The 20,166-nt window shown below is 48.5% G+C and overlaps 1 protein-coding gene across 1 annotated transcript in view; it reads left to right on the plus strand.

Annotated features, from left to right (window-relative positions):
- The first annotated feature begins 873 nt into the window (after positions 1 to 873).
- Positions 874 to 20,166, plus strand: part of evlb (Enah/Vasp-like b) — a 32,202-nt gene continuing 12,909 nt past the window's right edge. The window contains exon 1 of the mRNA XM_067242086.1: positions 874 to 1,009. Coding sequence (XP_067098187.1) covers positions 1,005 to 1,009 — 5 coding nt within the window. The 5' untranslated portion in view covers positions 874 to 1,004. The remainder of the gene's footprint in view (positions 1,010 to 20,166) is intronic.

Consider the following 20,166-nt stretch of genomic DNA (forward strand, 5'->3'; position numbering starts at 1 on the left):
AGAAAGTATGTTTATATAAAGTGTAAATATATCCAGTAAGGTCGTTTGAATTTATTAAAACGACCTCTGAAATCTAATACATTGTTATTGAAAGTAGCCTAACTGAGAGCCTACCAACGTAAAAAGGGATAACAGGGTAAAGGCAGCCTATAGATTGCTTGTAGGTTTCGCTGAATAATGGTTGCTCATTATCATCACACAAGTGTCAAACTGCATCCGCTATAGCCGTGTATACACGCTACCCCACTCACCACACACACAGAACCCCATCTGTCTTCCAGTCAGGACTAAACAGCTGGCCAACGCACCCGAGAGATGTGCTCACCTGTCGGTAGCCTATCAACTCAAGTGGGTCTCCGTAACAACTCAATTGTGTTTGTTTCTTCAAAAGGTACGCCCTAATAAAATGATCGGTTCTTCATTAACGATTAAATTAGGCCTACACTCCGAAAAATCTTTTTTTTTTTATTATTTTATTTAGGCTAGTGTTTTTATTTTTAAAAACTGATCCTATCTGCAGCACCATACCAAGGGCGCTACCGGGAAGCGAAACCACCGTGACTCAGTGCTGAATATTTTAGCAGACTAGCTCCTCTCCCTCCCACCCCCCTCTTTCGCGTCCATGCTCCCAGTGGTGGAGGAAAGGAAAGATGGCACCTCAGAAGCCGCTGTCAGCTACTATGCCCGGACTCTTGTCCCCTGGACAGTGGTCTCCAGCGCTCTGAAATGGCACCGAGAAAACTATCAAAAGCTCGAGAGAGATTGGAGAGCAAAGCGGTTTGAACAGACAAATACTGTGCCATCCATTGGTAGCATTTTCCCCACCCTAACGCCTCAGCATCTGCACATCACCCAGCAGGCTTTGTAGCATCGGCGTATTTATAGATTTACAGAAATTCATCGCCCATTCTGGACGTTGCCTGAAATAAATTCTGAGGGAGGAAAAATACTGAATCACGTCCATCCTTCAGTGACCACCACGGCGGCAAGCAAAGGAGAGAAATATGAGGTAAGAGAAAGCATGCGTTTGCTTTTCGTCTCAGTGCGTTATTAATGCACAATGAACGGTCTGCGGCGCCACTGAGATGTGCGATTTTTAGGGCGCATTATATTATTGGATTTGAAAGGATATTGCAAGATAAGCCGAAAATATCCAATTCGCTAATTCCTTTCATTTCTGCTCTCGAGGTTACTCTTAAATGCATAGGACGCTCGACGCTGGTACACAAAGGTCTTTATCTCAGAAAACATGTGCGGTTTCAACAGACCGGCATGTCTACCTGTCTGAGGGCCTTCTGAGGTGGGGCGGCATTGTGCAGCACTGTTTTCATTGAGTCGTTCCGGTGTCAAATGTAGAAAATGTTTATAATTTGGTTTAAAATAATTCCATATATACACACTGCAGAGAAATAAGCTCATACGCACAAGCGTTGGTAATACACGAAAGCATGCATCTCGCAGTGCCAGCTCTGCTCGTGATGTGTGAGTGGTCTGCAGTGAAAAAAGAGCTGTTGTCATAGAAACCAGGCTACACGTGCGGCATGAGTAACACGGTTATAAGCGCTTGTGAGCGATGCTATTTACATAGTAGAAATTCTCTTTTCTATTGAGCATTATTGCTATCGCGATATCGCACTGCACAGAATAAACTGATAACTGGATGCAAAACACAATCAGACACACACAAACACAATGGGTAACTGTGTTCATTGACAGGGTGGAATGTGTGTGTTGTGAACGGTAACCTTTCTGGTTATGGTTCGACCAATCAGCTTGGGCCTCAAGCACCCAATCAGACGAGGCCTCAATGCAGTTGCCTAGGACAGCACACAGCCAGGCTGTGGACAGGCTCTGCCAACCTGTCATATGATTTGTTGACTAGTCAGCTTTTTGCCCAGCCAGTATGCTCTCAGCCTATCAGCAGAGGCGTGGTTGGCACAGTTCAGTGAACCAACTTTTGGCACAGATCTACCACAGGCAGGAGGAACCCCAGGTTGAGGCTAATAGTTGTTGGCTTTGCTGTCAGCAGCCAATATGCCTGTCAGTGAGCATGTGTGTGTGTGTCTGTGAATGTGTGTGTATTTTACAGCTCATCCCAAGGTCAGAGGATAAAGTGCCAGAAGTGCCTACAGTCAGTCTGTTTGACCTCCCTAGAGTCCAGTACAGTACTGCCTGGCCCATTCCTGTTCTCCTTGCACTCTCTCTCTCTCACTCTCTCTGGCTTCATCATCCCTCCCTCTTCGCTCCTCCCTCCTCGCCCATCCCCCTTTCACTCCCATAGCCTGTCTGTCTTGCTGCCTCTGGACATAATATAGTAAAAGTAAATACATGAGTATTTTCATAGACTGACAAGCGGGTGTGTAGTCTCTCTATCAAGTCTGACTAACATACAGTACCAGAAGATCCAAACTCCCAAACTCAGTAGAAATGTATTACACGTTCTCACTGTAGGTGGCAACATTGACTGTGACTACACCTCACGAACCATACCTCCTCCTAGCCTGCTTAGTTTCCTCATCTGTGTGAGTTTGTGTGTTTGCCTCAACGTTGGTAATGCAACAATACAAGTGTGTGTGTGTGTGTGTGTGTATTATGGATCAGCATGTATTCAGGTTCCTCAGTGATTGTGAGTGCTGCTGGGCGGTGTGGCTGTCCTTCACCGTGTGCTAGTGGGACAGGAAGTGGTTGTTGCTGCTCTGTAACAGAGAGCTAACAAGCGTAGATACTGTAACAGTCAGGTCATCCATACACCCAGACAAGGTCATGTTGAGTGTATGGTTTCCAGTCAGGGCTAACATGGCCTAATGAAACCAGAAGCTAAAGTGTCGGTGCACACAAACCTACACTGTTCAACCGGACTAATGGAGTTTTTGTGGCATTTTTCACTTCCTATATTCTTGATTCTCGACTGGATTTAGGTGTAGAAATTGCATGAAGGACTGAAGTGTTTTGTGTTTTGGGGCTAACTCCCTGTTTATCCATGCCCTGCGTGCAGTGTGAGCTTCAGGGGAGGATCCCGGGTCTCTTACCCCCAGATCGCTACTTCTAATCTGGGATTAAAGATGGTGCCTTTTCCCTCTCCTGGTGGGGGGGGGGCAATCGTGGAAGTCTAGCAATATAATAAAGAACTGAGAATGCTCTCCCTGCCTCTCTCTCTCTCTCTCTCTCTCTCTCTCTCTCTCTCTCTCTCACACACACACACACACACACACACTCTCTTTCTCTGCCTCTCTCTCTGCGTCTCTCTCTCGGATGATCTATCCCCTTAGTAATGAGACAGCAGCTTCTCCTATGCAAATCTCCCGTTGTGACACAGAGGTAAAGCCTAAAATGAGAGGCTGCTAAGCCAATGACTAACCAAGACAGCTGATACTCTCATTAATCACACTCCTAGGTTGTACAGCTAGTTGGCGTCCACTTATCCCCATTCACACCCCTATTGATATCGTTCTTCTGACATCGAGTAATGATCATGCAACAGTAGGATTGTGTTACACACAACACTCATCACTCTAACATAATACTGTCAGCCTCAATAGGAAATACAATAAACAGCATCTTGACTTCACCTGATCTCTGACCTTCTTTCACGCAGTTGTTTTCAGTCAGAATCTCATAATACTTCAGAAGTTTTATTTATCAGATGCCTTTTTCCGAAGCCACATACAGGGGGGATTTGAACCTTCAACCTTCTCAACTGCACTCAAACACTTTACCACTAAGCTGGTCTGTCACCTGACTTCCATGTAGCTCTGCTTTTCCAACAGGTGCTGCAGCTATGCATCCAGCGTTCTGATCCCTGTGACCTGTCATACATGGCCAGTCCTTTTCATAACGGGGGCATTGTGTCCTGCCTGCGGGCCTCAGTCATATACCGTGCTTCGTCTATGCGTGTGGGCTTGCACTTACTAACCCCCACGCCAACTCCACAAACTTGGAAGTGAATCGTGAAAAATGTAGTTCTGACTCTGAACAAATGGCAGCTGTCGATGACGCGTGATGGATGCGTATTGACGTGTGCGCTGGGCGTTGCCGTGGGTGACCCATATGGGGTGGGGATGGGCGTTAGGGGACCACCTCTGTAGACCACAGAGCTTCTCAACTAAGGCAGCAGGGTTTGGTAGGAGCGGGGCAAGTTAGGCAGCAGGGTTTGGTAGGAGCGGGGCAAGTTAGGCAGCAGGGTTTGGTAGGAGCGGGGCAAGTTAGGCAGCAGGGTTTGGTAGGAGCGGGGCAAGTTAGGCAGCAGGGCAGATTCGGTCCAGTCTGTTGTGCTTGTTTATTCCTCGGCCTACCTCTGTGGCTTTACAGGGTTAAACTAACACCTTTGATGCTAGTTCCTATTGGTCTGTTCTCCACTGCTAGGTGCTCAACATCACCCCACAGACGTGTGGATGTGGGAAACATGTTGAGATTGACATTTTTATAGACTCTATGGAAGGCAGAACCATTCCTGGCTAGGCAGAACCAGAACTGATACTGTCACGGTTTATGGACCTGGGATCTAAGCCAGTGTAATAACGCGGTCTGCTAAACTAATACGATTATTGTAAGCCAGTATGGCATATATGTATGTCACATGTATGTCACAGTACAACCACAAGAGAACAGTGAAGTGCATTTACATATAGTCATTTAGCAGACGCTCTTATCCAGAGCGACTTACAGTAAGTACAGGGACATTCACCCCGAGGCAAGTAGGGTGAAGTGCCCTTTACCCTATCGAACTGGCAACCTTCTGATTAATAGCCCGACTCCCTAACCGCTCAGCCATCTGACACCCTGCATACAAGTATGTAGCCAGGCCATGTGTCTGCACTCCCTGTGTCAGTGTCATACAGCAGTGGTAAGGCTACATGTTTGTGTGTGTAATGTCAGAATGAGACGCTGAAGTAATCACGTCTTTATAAATGAGATAAATGAAACACAACCCCTCCTCCTTCCCCCCTAAGCGCTGTTGCCACATCCCTGTAGTGTGTGCTAATTAAAACATCAGCTCATAAAGTATGAGTCAGTAAGAGAGACAGTGTGTGTGTGTGTGTGTGTGTGTGTGTGTGTGTGTGTGTGAGAGAGTGAGTGAATGTATGTGTGTGTGTGAGTGAGTGTGTGTGTTTGTTAGTTTTCTGCTGGTGGTCAATCCCTTGAGTGGATGAGCTTGTGTGAGTTAGCCAAGATGACAGCAAATGCCACAGGTCTTTAGCTTCCCCTCTTGTGTGTCTCTCTCCTCTCCCTCTTCCCCTCTTGTGTGTCTCTCTCCTCTCCCTCTTCCCCTCTTGTGTGTCTCTCTCCTCTCCCTCTTCCCCTCTTGTGTGTCTCTCTCCTCTCCCTCTTCCCCTCTTGTGTGTCTCTCTCCTCTCCCTCTTCCCCTCTTGTGTGTCTCTCTCCTCTCCCTCTTCCCCTCTTGTGTGTCTCTCTCCTCTCCCTCTTCCCCTCTTGTGTGTCTCTCTCCTCTCCCTCTTCCCCTCTTGTGTGTCTCTCCTCTCCCTCTTTCACTCTGTCCACTCCCTATCTCTTCTCTACCTTCTCCCTCGCTAGCTCACTCCTAGTCTAGAGGAAAGAGCACATCTCACCTGCGGTGTATGTGTGTTTGTGTCATCTGTGTGTGTGTGTGTGTCATCTGCCTGTGTGTATCTGTGTGGCCTGTCTGTGTGTGTGTGTGTGTTTGTGTGAGGGGTGGAGAAGTCCATCTCCACTTGTCCTCCTTCCTTCATCTTCTCTTCTCCCAACTTTTCTTCTCAGCCCCTCACCTCCCCTCCTCCCCTCCTCTCCTCATCCTCCTCATCCTCCCTTCTCCCCTCCTTCCTTCTCGCCTCATCTCATTAAGGAACCTTTTCTCTCCACATCTCCTCTCCTCCTGTCTTCTTCTGCGGCTGAGCTCATGGAGGACTCTAGGTAAGGATTATGACTCCATCTTTTATTTATGTGGTTTTGGTGGGAAGAACCAAATAACTTCAGACAGCACAGGCCACGCATTTCAATAAGAAACAGGATGACTTTTCACGGTTTTCCTACGGTAGTTAACAGATTTCGCTCTTTCATTATGCAAGCTGTGTGTGTGTGTGTGAGGGGGTGTGTGTGAAGCAAGTCTGTTTGATGACTGTGTCTTGGCTAGTGCTGGGTCTGACTGTGACAGAGTAACTGAGTGGGTAGTGGATGAGTCACAGTGTATAGCAGGAACACGATCCTTCAATCTCAGACCCCAATGATGAACACCCTTGAAGGCTGTGCTGAGTCTGATTGAGCAGACTGAGAAGTTTTTCTGTGTGTGTGTGTGTGTCTGTTTACACTACTGTTATCTTGGCAGCTGTTTATCTGGTAGTACCCCTCCCCCCTCTGTGACATGGTAGTAAACGAGAGGTAGATGTGAGCGATGTGATTGGCTGTTGCACATGTCACTCCCATCCGATCCTCTGGCTGGCTAGCTTCTGACCTTGAAGAGCATAGTGGAACCTGACCAGAGATCAGCTCAGAGAGAGCTGCCAAAACGGAAGCATACACACACACACACACACACACACGCACACGCACACATACACACATCCTTCATTCCCCCTGTGTGAGACAGAAGCCCCCCCCCCTGCAGCAGGTTCATTGTTTGGCTTGCACAGTGGCACACACACACACATATGAACTGAACATACACACACAGAGGCCCACATCAAACACACACAGAAAGGGAGGTGTGTCGCTTTAAGGATTAGAATGCAATCTGCAGTCAGGTTTCAACCTGATACAGAGAGAGAGAGAGAGAGAGAGAGATAGGGAGAGAGAGAGAGAGAGAGAGAGAGAGAGAGAGAGAGAGAGAGAGAGAGAGAGAGAGAGAGAGAGAGAAAGAGAGAGAGATAGGGAGAGAGAGAGATTGGGGGAAGGGCAAACTGCTACCAATCAGTGGGTTCCCCCTTTCCTGTTCTCTCTTTCCCTGCACTCCCTCGCTCCTCTCCCCCCTCGCTCCTCTCCTCCCTCGCTCCTCTCCCCCCCCCCTCTCCTCTCCCCCCTCTCCTCTCCCCCCTCGCTCCTCTCCACCCTCGCTCCTCTCCCCCCTCGCTCCTCTTCCCTCTCGCTCCTCTCCCCCCTTGCTCCTCTCCACCCTCGCTCCTCTCCCCCCTCGCTCCTCTCCCCCCTCGCTCCTCTCCCCCTCGCTCCTCTCCTCCCTCGCTCCTCTTCCCCCTCGCTTCTCTCCTCCCTCGCTCCTCTCCCCCCTCGTTCCTCTCCCCCCTTGCTTCTCTCCTCCCTCGCTCCTCTCCCCCCTCGTTCCTCTCCCCCCTCGCTCCTCTCCCACCTCGCTCCTCTCCCCCCTCGCTCCTCTCCTCCACCCTCTCTCTCAGACTGGGCTTCCAGTCACTGTCTCCGTGCCTCTTATTTTTTTCACCCAAATCCTTCTTCAGTTCACCATCTGTGACCCTGTAGGCCTATCTGTCGATAGATTGTTTTTCATCTAGTCCTCCTCTCTCTCCCTCTCTTTCTCTCCCTCCCTCCCGCCGTCCCTCCCTACATCCCTCCCGCTCTCTCTCTCCCTATCTTTTTCTCCCTCTCCCCCTCTCTCCCCCCTCTCTCTCCCCCTCTCTCCTCCTCTCTCTCCCCTTCTCTCCTCCTCTCTCTCCCCCTCTCTCCTCCTCTCTCTCCCCCCTCTCTCCCCCCTCTCTCTCCTCCTCTCTCTCCCCCTCTCTCTCCTCCTCTCTCCCCCTCTCTCCCCCCTCTCTCTCCCCCTCTCTCCTCCTATCTCTCCCCTTCTCTCCTCCTCTCTCTCCCCCTCTCTCTCCCCTCTCTCCCCCCTCTCTCCCCCCTCTCTCTCCTCTCTGTCGCTCCCTTTCTTTCTTTCTTTCTTTCTCTCCCTTCCGCTCTCTCTCTTTCTTTCTACGTCTCATAATACCTGTTCTACTGTCAGGTACCCTGCAACACGCTAACCACACACACACACACAGAACACACACACACACATCCCCATGGCCCAGAGTACACTGGCTAAAGTCTTCAGACCCAGTGTCCTCACTGAGAGGTCATTGTGTCAGTGGTCACAAATCTCTCCCTCCTGATGGAGTAGAACAGAAACAGTGGGGGGGGGGGAGAGACCCATGCAGAGATGGACTTTATAATAAATGGTTAACCAGGGTGAGTAGGAGAATGTCATCAGAGTGCAAAGGTGTATTCCAGCTGCTTTTCCACAGTATTCAGTACAACAGTTACATTGTGAAAAACATAATTTGTCAGGATCTTGTTCCTCCAGACGGACTGACAGATAAACACACACACACACACACACACACACTCAGTCCAAAGCATGGTAGTCAGTCAGACAAACACTGTTAATGGAAATGAAAGGTGAAAACAATAACCCTGGTGTATTAGTGTACTAGTCACATCCTGTTTTACTGTAGTCAAAGCCCAAACAATAAACCAATCAAATATTAAGTGAACTCCCTTATAGCTCAGAACAGATGGCATACTTATACAAGGAGTGGAAGAGAGGAGTAGAGAGAGAGAGAGAGAGAGGGGTGTGGGGGGGGGGGGGGGAGGTTGATGGGAGGATTTGCTGTTGGTCCAGATTAGTATCATGACCACTTCATTTATATCAGATATAATCTATCTTAAAGTCCACATTCATGTAGAATAGATTTTTTATGAGATTCCTGTTCCTGGTTATATAAATAAACTCTGTCTACTAGATTATTTAACCCCAACCCATCCCTCCTGGCACATATACAGACACAGAAGAATTGTCTATGGCCTGAATTTTAGAGATTGAAATAGTACAAATAAGAAATACAATAATGTTTAGGGTCAGGATCTCTTCACAGTCTACCCAGTCTATAGAGAGAGACGAGGGCTTTGTGCTATTCATCAACATGTGCACCTTGCAATGCCCAATGTCATTAGCAGTAAAATTATATATGGTGTGTGTGTGTGTGTGTGTGTGTGTGTGTGTGTGTGTGGGGGGGGGGCAGCTTTGGCGCCTCTCCAGCCTGGCATGATGATGTCACCGTGAATTGCGAGACGCTTGAAATAAGGGAACCATCGGATGAATTAGCGAAGCGCTGCCTCTCCTCCTCTCCCCTGGCTCTGCATGGGTTAACGGGCCTCGCCTCAGCCAATCCGGTGGCTGGTAAAGGAGAGGAGGAGGGGGGGGGAGGAGGAGGGGATGAGAGGGGGGGGGGGGGGGAGGAGCCTGCAGGCCTGGCGTCCATCGTTCATGTCACAGCTGGGAGGGAGGAGGGGGAGGGGGGAGAAGGGAGAGGGGGGAGAAGGGGGAGGTGGTAATCCAATGAGACACACAGAGGAGAGCCAGTGTGAGGGCAACGCCTCATAGCACCGGGATTCTCTCCCTCTAAACCCCTCCCTCTCTCTCTCCCTCTCTCTCTCCCTCCCTCTCTCTCTCTCTCTCTCTCTCTCTCTCTCTCCCTCCCTCTTTCCCCTCCCTCCCTCTCTCTCAAGCGTAAAAAACCAAAGGACTCATCTCATCTCATTCAGCCCTCTCGGACACAGCAGAAGAGAGCCCTGCCATCAGTTCTCTAGATCCCACCCTTTCATTTCCCCGCTCCTTCTCTCTCTCCATATCACATCTCTTCACGATAAAGGATGCATTGGTGACAAAGGAAGGAGGATTTATTTAGTAGAATTGTTTTTTTTCTCCAGAAGAACATCTTTGTTTGGAGGTGTCTTTGTTCAGAGCTTGGCTGCAGACCCCAGCGCTGCTGCTGGTGAACTAGGTTAGTGTGTCTGTTTGGAGCCAGTGGTAGAGGTGAGAGAGTGTCGCGTGGCGGACGAGAAGAGAAGAAGGGATGCTGGCTTCTCTGTGACAGGTGCTCCACCAGCACGGCTGTTGGGGAGGACGTCGCTGAACTTTCACCTCTCCCGTTAACGAGCACGGGCCAGCACAGAGGAGCGCTCCGGCGAAGGAGAAGAGGAGCGAGGGAGGGAGGAAGGAGAAGAGGAGGAAGGGAGGACCGAGGAACGGCAAAACATCAGAACCCTCTCCTTTTTTTTGTTTTTTCTTCCTGTTTTTTCTCTCCGTCTGGTGGAGCAGGGGTGAGCTGAGTGTTGGATGGTGTGTCGGCAACATGGATATGAACCTGCAGTCTCAGCGCTTCTACTTCCCCCAGATACACTGCACCGACGCCGGCCAGCCCATCGCTGAGTTCAAAGTCAGGTATGTTACCACGGTAGCATGGTGGGGATCTGAAACAGCTGACCAGTCCTAGAAAACAGCCCTGGTGTCTCTCCAAGATCTGGTGTCTCTCCAAGATCTGGTGTCTCTCCAAGATCTGATATCTCTCCAAGATCTGGTGTCTCTCGAAGATCTGATATCTCTCCAAGATCTGGTGTCTCTCCAAGATCTGATATCTCTCCAAGATCTGGTGTCTCTCCAAGATCTGGTGTCTCTCCAAGATCTGGTGTCTCTCCAAGATCTGGTCTCTCCAAATCCCACAGCCATCGTTCTCCTGTCAGAGAGGAAAACCTCTCTTCCTGCTTAGGTAGATGTAGAAGTGTCTGATAGAAAGAACCACAGTTCCTCCTATTGTTGTTTGGTAATGAATGCTGCTATCAGGTGCCTGATCTAGTGTCCCTGTTCGGGCTCCTGTGTGAGTGCTTGTCCTTGTGGAGGGCTGCAGCAGAATGCTAATGTGACTGCTGCTGCTATGAGGGGTGGGGGGGGTGTGGGGTGATGCTAGTCCTGCAGCGCCGTGGCCCTGCCAGGGACAGGAAGCCTGCCAGGCCTGCTGGGAGGATGACACTGTCAGCGTTGTGTCCTGTCTGCCCGGGCCTGAAGGAGCACCGCTCTCCTCTGTGGCCCTTTTGTTCTCCGCCACCCTCCCGCCCTCTCTTCCTCCTCCCGAATCACCCGCCCGCCCTCTCTCCCTCTTCCTCCTCCCGAATCACCCGCCCGCCCTCTCTTCCTCTGCCCGAATCACCCGCCTGCCCGCCTCTCCTCCTCCTCTCTGAAACGCTCCCTGCTCCCCGACTGCCTCGCAGCTTCCCCGATATGGTCGACGCTGTTGTCATGGTTGCAGAGCGTGTAGCGGAGCATGCTCAGAAGGGTCTTCTGTTCATCTTTTGTCTTTGCGAGCAGACATGGCTGGGCTCGTGGAACGGTTGCGTACATCACCACGTCTGTGCCTTCTGCCTGAGCTCACACCTGTCCAACTGTCCCTTCATTCGTCTGTTTACCCCCTCCGTCAATCCATCCTTTCATCTCTCTCTCCATCCATTTCCCCTCTCCATCCATCCATCCATGGTTTCAGATGCTAGCGTGAGCTGGTGTGTGAGATCCTCTCACTGCTCTGATTAGAGCAGCTTTAATAGCCTCTCCTGTGGTCTTTCTCTGGTTGTGTCGTGGTAAGCAGCTTGTGGAGCAGGCTAGAGGACAGGGTTTGATAGCGTGTCACTATCTGAGACTGGAGAGAAGGTGCAGAAGTCACATGTCACTGCTTTTAATGCAGCTTTGTACACCTGTTCTTATTTAGTTATGTAAGTTAGTTATGCGTTGTTTTAATGTCATTTTAGGTGTCTTTCATGGGCGTTTGTTTCATTTAGTTTTTGAGCCAAGACAATTTTTAATCATTACATGATAGACAAAAATTTTCCATCTTGAATCTAGCTTGTACACAACAAACACCAGTTGTTAGTTTTGTTCAACAGGTTTCTCGTTAGGAAGGGGGTGAGAGAGAACAGAGAGAAAGAAATTATTCTTATGAAAAAGATTCCTGTTTCCACTTCTGCCCAGCACCTGTCTACCTGCTCAGCACTTGACTTGTTGAGAAAAGCACTCATGCTTTGAAGATATTAAAGCGTTTTTTAAAATAAGCTTTATTTTCAGGGGAGCATTCCACCCCCTTGTGTTAACGTTTCATAAAGGGGATCTTATGCAATCGTCAGTCCCCAGCTGAAACACTGGAGTTGGGTGGAACACTCACAGTCTCTCTGATTAAGAGTGAATGAATGCAAATGAACTGACTGCGTTGTATCTCAGTGTCTCCTTGTCTATAAACACATTGCTCATTGTACCATCCCACTAGTTGTGTGTGTGTGTGTGTATATATGTAGGTGTGTGTGTGTGTGTATATATGTGGGTGTGTGTGTGTGTGACAGTAGCCACAGAGATTTGGAATCGAGATTCATATTTAAGCATCAGAAAGCTACTTTGGAGCAATTACTGTAATACAGAATCAATACAGAGGTTATTAGCACAGAGAGGGAGGGAGGGAGAGGGAGGGAGAGGGGGAGAGGGGGAGAGGGAGAGGGGGAGGGAGAGAGGGAGAGGGGGAGGGAGAGGGGGAGGGAGAGGGGGAAGAGGAGAAAAGTATAACAGCTAGAGAAGGAGAGAGGGAACTGAGAGAGACTGAACACATGGGAGAGAGAGAGGGGAGGGGTGAGATGAGTGAGGCTGGAGGAGAGAGGGGGATGGTGAGAAAGACAAGAGTAAGCAAAAGATAGAATGGAGGAAGGGAAGAGAAACTGGGAGGCAGGGATGTGGAAGGAGACATGGGAGTTTGGTGGGTAGGCCGTCCAGTACTGGATACAGTTCTGAAGATGGTGGACGGGGAAGGGCGGAACACGCCTTAGACGAGCCTTTGTGAGGAGTTGTGGGATTTGTGCGCCTGCCTAGCTTCCATGGCGACGGAGGCTGCGCATCCCGGTCTGAAGCCAGGTAACCATGACGACCGGCCTCAGACAACGCCACGGGAGCGTATACACAGTGTGTCCTCCCTCTCCCTATTCCTCTGAACACCAGGAGAGAACCTTTTACGGCACGCGTGTGTGTGTGTCTGTGAGTCAGTGGGGCACGGATACTCTGTCAAGACACAGAGGGAGAAAAGATGCTCCTTTTTTTTCCTAGACACAACACCCTCCCTCTTTAAACCTCTCCTCAGATATGAAGGTCATCTGATTCTATGAGAATAAACTGTCTCCCCCCCCCTCCCAAATCATCCGCAGACAGATGTCCAGAACCCTGGCCTCCACAGCTCAGGCTTTATCTTTACACATCGTTGGATCCCTACACCTAAATCCTACTGTACGCTACAGTACATTATTACTTGGGGATTATGTCCTGTCGTGTCTGACTATGATGAACTCAAAGGGTAATATTGTGAGCGGAGAATACAGAACAATGTTGCTGTTCTCTTCTAGAAGGTGAAAGAGCCTCAGTCAATGTTATATATCACAGAACACAATCCAGAACGTTCTAGTTATGAATTATGTCCTTTACAACATGGTAAGATGTGTCTTTGACATTTTCAATTCAATTTCATTCATTTCAATGTCATTCAATTCATTTAGTTGACCCAGAAGAATATTCAAGTTCCGAATGATTAAAACATGTAGAATATTACCCCTTGCAGCCGTGACAAATCAGAAACATGATTTAGTTGTTTTAAGGTAAATGATTGACACTGTTGGCCTGTCTAGCGTCAGTGTTGGAGGCTGGGTGATGGATGGTGGGTCAGAGAGGCAGGGTAGTCCAGGGGAACTCTGGGAAGGCTTACATGCAGGCATTGTTGTGCCTCGCTAGTAGAGAGACCGCTTACACTAATGGCCTCGAAAGTAACATAGATCAAATGTAAACATGCTGTGTAAGTGTGTGTGGGTTCCTCGCCATGGTTACTGACTCCAGTTAAATCGTCGTTAAATGGCATCGTCGGGAGAGAGTGGCCTCAGGGCAGGTGGTCTGGTATCTCTCTCTCTCTCTCTCTCTCTCCCAGAGAGAGAGCAGCTTTCTCTGTACAGTGTGCGATCACCCGCCCCTACTGTTCCTCCTGCCCCTGCGTTTCACCTCCACCAAATGGAGACCCATGCATTTTTAACCCCCCTCCCCGCCTCAGGCACAACACTTTCTCTCACGCACTCTCTCCCTCTCTCTCTTTCTTTCCTGTTCTCTCTCTCCCCCCTCTCTTCCCCTCCCCCCTTTCTTTCTCTTTCTTTTTCACTCGCTCCCCCCCTCTTTTTTTCTTTCTCAGTATGGAGTCTGAGCGCCTTTGCTCTTGTGTTTGATTGGTCAACTCATGCTGAGCTTCTGGGGTTGACTGATTGATACACACACACACACACACGCTTATCCCAAACACACACACACTTACTGTACACACACACACCAATACCACCGTTGTTTGGTTCTTTAATGCGTTTTGAAGCCTAACTGCTGTTTCAGGTCCAGGTAGACACAGCCCCAGGCTCTCTCTGTGTGAAACAGTCCAGTGAACAAACACATTAAGAACAGATCAGCTCAGCAAGGCATCAGAACAGGAATGTCTGTCCGTCTCTGCGTACGGCGCCCGTCTCTGCGTACGGCGCCCGTCTCTGCGTACGGCGCCCATCTCTGCGTACGGCGCCCGGCCTTAAAAAGAGAGTCAGGTGGCTGAGAGGTTAGAGAACTGGGCTAGTAATCAGAAGGCTGCCGGTTCGATTCCTGGCCGTGCAAATAATGTTGTGTCCTTGGGCAAGACACTTCACCCTACTTGCCTCGGGGGAATGTCCCTGTACTTACTGTAAGTCGCTCTGGATAAGAGCATCTGTGTCACGGCCACAGCCGTGCCCCCCTGTTGTTTTTGGTTTTTCCCTGACCTAGTGTTTCCCTGTCATTGTCTTCACCTGTGTCTCGTTCCCGTTAGCTTCATTGTGTCCACCTGTGTGTTGTTTGGTTCTGTATTTAGGTTCCTGTTTTGTGTCCAGTCTTTGTCTTGTCCTTACTACCCATGTCCCAGTGAGTACCCGTTCTGTGTCCCTGGCTTTTTCGAGAATAAACCCTTTTTTTTCAGTATGGCTGCGTACTCCCTTGCATTTGGGTCCTACCCCACCTCACACCCTGACAGTCTGCTAAATGACTAAATGTTAATGTTAAAAGTCCTTCAGTTCTTGCACTTTTTTCTCTTTTAAACAATGTTGTTTTCAGTTCATCCATGACAGTGAAAAGAGTTGGGCTGAAGGAAGAGCTGCTTGTGTTGGACTGGTCCGGGCTGAACGCATACTGTGCTACTGTTTCAACAGCTCTCTCACTTCTAGGGATTTACCAGTCTGTATAATGACGAGAGGGTGGCCTAGCGTTTAAATCCCCACTACAACCGAATATCTTTGAGTTAGTTTTTTTCTCCCTGCTTTCTTGTCTTAAAATCAAACCACAGACCTTTACCGGCTCCTACGTTCTGCCAGGTGTGTGGTGTCTTCCCTCAGGGTGATGTGTGAGAACGTTTGGACCGAGGCCAGTGCTGTCGACTTCACAGCTGAGAGGATGAGCTGACTGTGCAGATTAGCGCGTATCGGAGGATTTCTATGATGCTGTATGTTGGCACTGCATGACAGTCTCACGAAGATGATGCTGTGCGTACCCCCACATATTGATGACAACATGACTCCTGGTCATTCTGAGTTCTGTTCTTTTAGCTGACTGGAATCCCGCAGGAACCCATGGAGTCGACCACGCAACTATTTTGAACCTCACTTTGTCCTCGTTCAGGTAATCTCAGTTGAAGAGTTCTCCAGCTCTCCTTCTCGTCACAGTAAACCGTGGATTGTCCACAGGTTCTGTTCCCCTTGAAACTCACTCATCCTCCTTCTCTCTGCTTCTTAGTGTGTTGCATAGCTGGTGTGTTGCATAGCTGGGGCAAACTCTTAAATGCTTTCTGTTATCTGTGGGGAAGCTGTAAAGAGTGCATATCTCTCCGCTCTCTTTACAGGCTTATTAGCTGGAATTAAACCATAAATTCAAAGAGGTTTACGATCCCAGGACTCTGCTTTCTACACTGCAGCTCCCGTCGCTGTCGACCTCCATTCACTGTGTTTCCCATCCCGGGTAGTCTGAGAACGAGAGAAGACCTGGAGCAGAGAGGACACCCGTCGTAGACAAAGCCCAGGGAGATAAACATGTGGTCAAGGTCTGCCAGCAGGGCTGTCCCATCTCACGGAACACAGTGGGGGCTGTAAAAGCTGGGTAATGAGCAGCGATTGTGACAGTCTACTCCCGCTCTCCATCCTGTCGACCTCCCCCGCCCCCTCCCTCCTTGCTACAGTGGGAGCTTCAAGACAGGGGCTGTAATTAAAGAGCCGGCCGTCTGAAAGACCCTGGCTTTCATGGGTTTTTTATTTATATCACACTGCTCATTCATCTTTCCTCCTCAGCGATATTTTCTAGGCCAAAGCTAATATTCCACTCCAGTTGTCATGCCAACAAATTAGCGTGCTCTTGCGTGGTCTCCGCAGTCTGCAACGGAGTCTGGGCATAAGTGTATTTGAATGAACGTGTGTTTGTGTGTGCATGTCTGTGTGGGTAGTATCATGGTCTCTCGGTACTTTCTGTTTCATCTTTTACATCGACACAACCAAACACAGTATAGACAGTGTTCCTGAGACATACTAGATTTTATATTATTATATACATATATTCTCTGTGGATTGCTCTCTTACACACACACACACACAAGCACAAATGGTACACTCACACACATCCAAATGCACAACTTGAGACTTCAAACCCCATAGGAACACAACCACTGACTAACAAAGACTACATTTCCAGACTTTAGACAAATGCACTGTGCCAGACACAAACACACTCCTACAGCATTGTAGTCTGCAGGAAAACAGGACTTCTAGATTTGCTCTTATCCAAACAGTCTGTAAGGAAGCAATCATTGCAGGCACACTGTATCCTAATTTGAGTTATTTTAGGACATACATAAAAAAAAAAAATGCAAAAGTTTGTATGTCTTCTGTCGAAGGAAATCATATTCTATCTTTCCTCTCCCTCCTCCCCCCCCCCTTTCACCAAACCTCAAATACGCAAGCAAGAAAGCTGCTTATATAACTGTCTTCCAAAAACAGCCTGACTCATAATTTTGACTGCGCAGTGCCATGTTTCAGTAGACTTTCAGAGAGATATTTTCATTGGCGCGCACAAACACACACAGACTAACACACACATGCACATCTGTTTTCCCGGATCCGTACACTTTATAAACCATATAGCTGAACCATTAGAAGACAGTGTACTATACTGACCTCAGACCAGGGTTTATATACAACCATGACCCACTACCACATTACAGTAAGAGAGCAAGGCTTGAGTCATTAAGGTTATTGGCCCTGTTGTCAGATGTGTCCATTAAGCGTTGTTTATCACATTGTCTATTAAAGCCGAGATTACAAAGATCCTTAATCTCATCATAAATGTGGGCCACGGTTATAAATGTTTCAGCTATCAGCTGTTCTGCTTTCTGCTACTTTGATGTTTGATGCAGTGCACAGAGACACATTTTCATTATGCAGCTCCTTTGGCTGGCATCCGTAAGCAAACATCTCAGGCAAAAACAATCTCTGTTCTTGTGTTCTGGATCACAGAGAGAATTTTGTAAAAGAGCTAAAAGACAATTTGTGGTGCTGGTTGTCCTGCCAGCGAAGGCTCTGGTTTTTTGGCGGTTGTCTTTGAGCAGCTGGCTAGCGAACACAAAGACGTGTTTTGTCGGCCCCTCTCCCTCAGGCTTCCTCTGCTACCAAGGAGCTGACGGAGGCTGCAGCCAGAGCAGGCCTGGAACCTATGAGAATCATTTGATGCTGGGATTTACGGAACATAAATTACATGGGGGGTGCATTTCAGGGCAGGGCTGTATTGTGTCTTACCAAGAAGTGCACCTCCTGCTAACTCTGACTAGGAAAGTGCCACATGCATAAAACTTACTCTGGTTACTCATACTAGTCCCCTTGATGTACAGTAAGAATCATTTGATGCTGGGATGTACAGAACAGACATTACATGGGGGGGGGGGCATTTCAGGGCAGGGCTGTGTTGTCTTGCCAAGAAGTGAAATTCTGATCCTAAAAATTCAATAAAAAAAGATTCAAGATTCAGAAATTCAAACAGAACTAATTCAGGCTGCTCAAATTCAAATGGTGAAATTCAGATCCCAACAATTCCACACAAAAAAATTCAAGCTGAAAGAATTTGAGCCGAAAAAAACTGTGGTTGCGCGCCACAAATAAATCAATGTTAAGGGAAACACTGCGGTGCCTCATAGGAACAACCTACGCTTCACCGCGTCTGCAGAGCAGCATGCTAGCTAGCTTCTTCTAGCTTTTAGCTAGCTTTTACATTTAGTCTTCTTTTCGTCTTTTTTTTTTTTTTTTACCTAGCTAGCTAAAAGCTAGAAGAAGCTAGCTAGCTTCTGTGTCTGTACAGGTCTATAACTCCCCACCTAGGTTGTGAGGGGGAAACAAGCTCATTCCCACCTCTCTGGGCTGGGCTTTCCCTGGGGATGGTGTGGAGTGTGAAGGGAAGGGACTGGAGTGTTAATAAGAAGCGCCGACCTCGGAGGAGAATCATCCGCTTTGCAAATGTGCGTCATCATGTTCCGTGTGTGCCTTTTCTGATTTCTGAGTGTGACGGAGGAGAGTTAGAAAGAGAAAGGTATTGTTTGGTGGTCCCTGGAGTATTCACCCATGCAGCAAGACTCACACATTGACACACTCACACACACTCACTCACACACACTCACACACTCTCTCCCTACTGGTTCTGGTGGCAGAGATCAGTGGCAGCCATTACTTTGCTCTGCCATACATCGTACATCAGAATAGAGAACCTAATAAAAGAGGTGTGTATTTGTGTGTGTGTGTGTGTGTGCGCGCGTCTGTGTATTTCTCTGTGTGTGTGTGTCTGTGTTCCTTTTGATTTATAGGCATTGCACTTAACAGTTTGTCACATATTGAATAACAGGGAGATTAATAACATGGTGACACTGAAATAACGGAGGGCCTTCTTGATGACTCACCAGAGCGTGCTATAACAGTGCTCTGTCAGTATCTATGTTGCTGTCAGTCTGTGTGTGTGTCGGGGCGCTGGAGGGACTGGCTCATCTCAGGTCTGAACCAGGCCATTAGACAGAGTCAGCTCAGCTGGGTCTCTCGAGTGATGTGCTCCCCATGGGATGGTTTGCAACCCATTAACCTACAGTATATTCTTCCTTCTGCTCACGTAGAACGCACAGACAGACACACACATATACACACACACACACAGACATAACCCTGCATCTGGCGTAGCCCACACACAGACACAACACGCTGGACTCAGGAAAGATAACTCTGCACACTAATCCATCAAATAAGTTTAAGGCAGTTTTATCTCCCAGTAAATGACCTTAGCTGGCTGTATAATGGGGTCGGACGTCAGTTACATATCTGTTGGTTGAACCTTTACCCAGGCTTCTCCCTGTGTTCAGATCACATCTCTCCCTGAAGACACACCCGGCCTAGTCATGTGTGCTGCTCACGTTTTGTTTTACTCAGGGTCACTATCACCCACGCAAGCACACCGCACACATGCAAACGTAAACACCTAAGCACATACACAAGCACACCGCACACATGCAAACGTAAACACCTAAGCACATACACAAGCACACAGCACACATGCAAACGTATACACCTAAGCACATACACAAGCACACACAATGACACAGGAGGGAATGTGTATGTGACCACCAGGGTGTTTTTAAAGACGCAGGAACCGCAGTGGTTACAGATCCCCTACAGCTGTTACTGACCTGATTCTCCGGGAGATGTCCCCATAGTCCACTGTCCAAGTGCTCTTTGTATACATGCGTGTGAATGTGTGTGCATGCGTGTGTGTGTGTGTGTGTGTGTGTGCGGTCTGGACATGAGACAGTGCAGGACTGTCTTCGAGCTGTTGTCAGAACCACGGTGAGCTGTGTGTACTGAGAAGCAGAGAAACTGTGGAGGACACAAGGCCTGAAGGCCAGCTGTGACAAAACACATTAAGAAACTCAAATGCTACACACACACACACACACACGCATTTGGGATTCCTCACAGCTCGCGACAGATCATTGCATTTCTCCCAGAGAAGAGTACTTCAAAGGTTGAGATGATTCCTCGACTGTGTTCTGTCTTTTTTTGGGGAAATTCAGGGAAGTTCTTTCACAAACACACAAATAGACTGGTAAGAAAACTATAGGGACTAGGGGGATAAGCCCTAATTTCTGTTCCTGTTCTGAGGAGCTGTCAGATTGCCTGAGCAAAGTGTCTAAACAGTGATCAGGGGTTTATGATGCACCTGTATGGAAGCTGTGTATCTTCAGCTCTGATCCTGGATCTCCTTCAGCACTGCTGTTTCTGCAGGCGGCTTCAACACCTTCACTGATTATCCTTGGTGATTGATTATCACCG

This window comes from Osmerus mordax, chromosome 8, assembly GCF_038355195.1.
Source record: "Osmerus mordax isolate fOsmMor3 chromosome 8, fOsmMor3.pri, whole genome shotgun sequence".
NCBI classification, from domain to species: Eukaryota; Metazoa; Chordata; class Actinopteri; order Osmeriformes; family Osmeridae; genus Osmerus; species Osmerus mordax.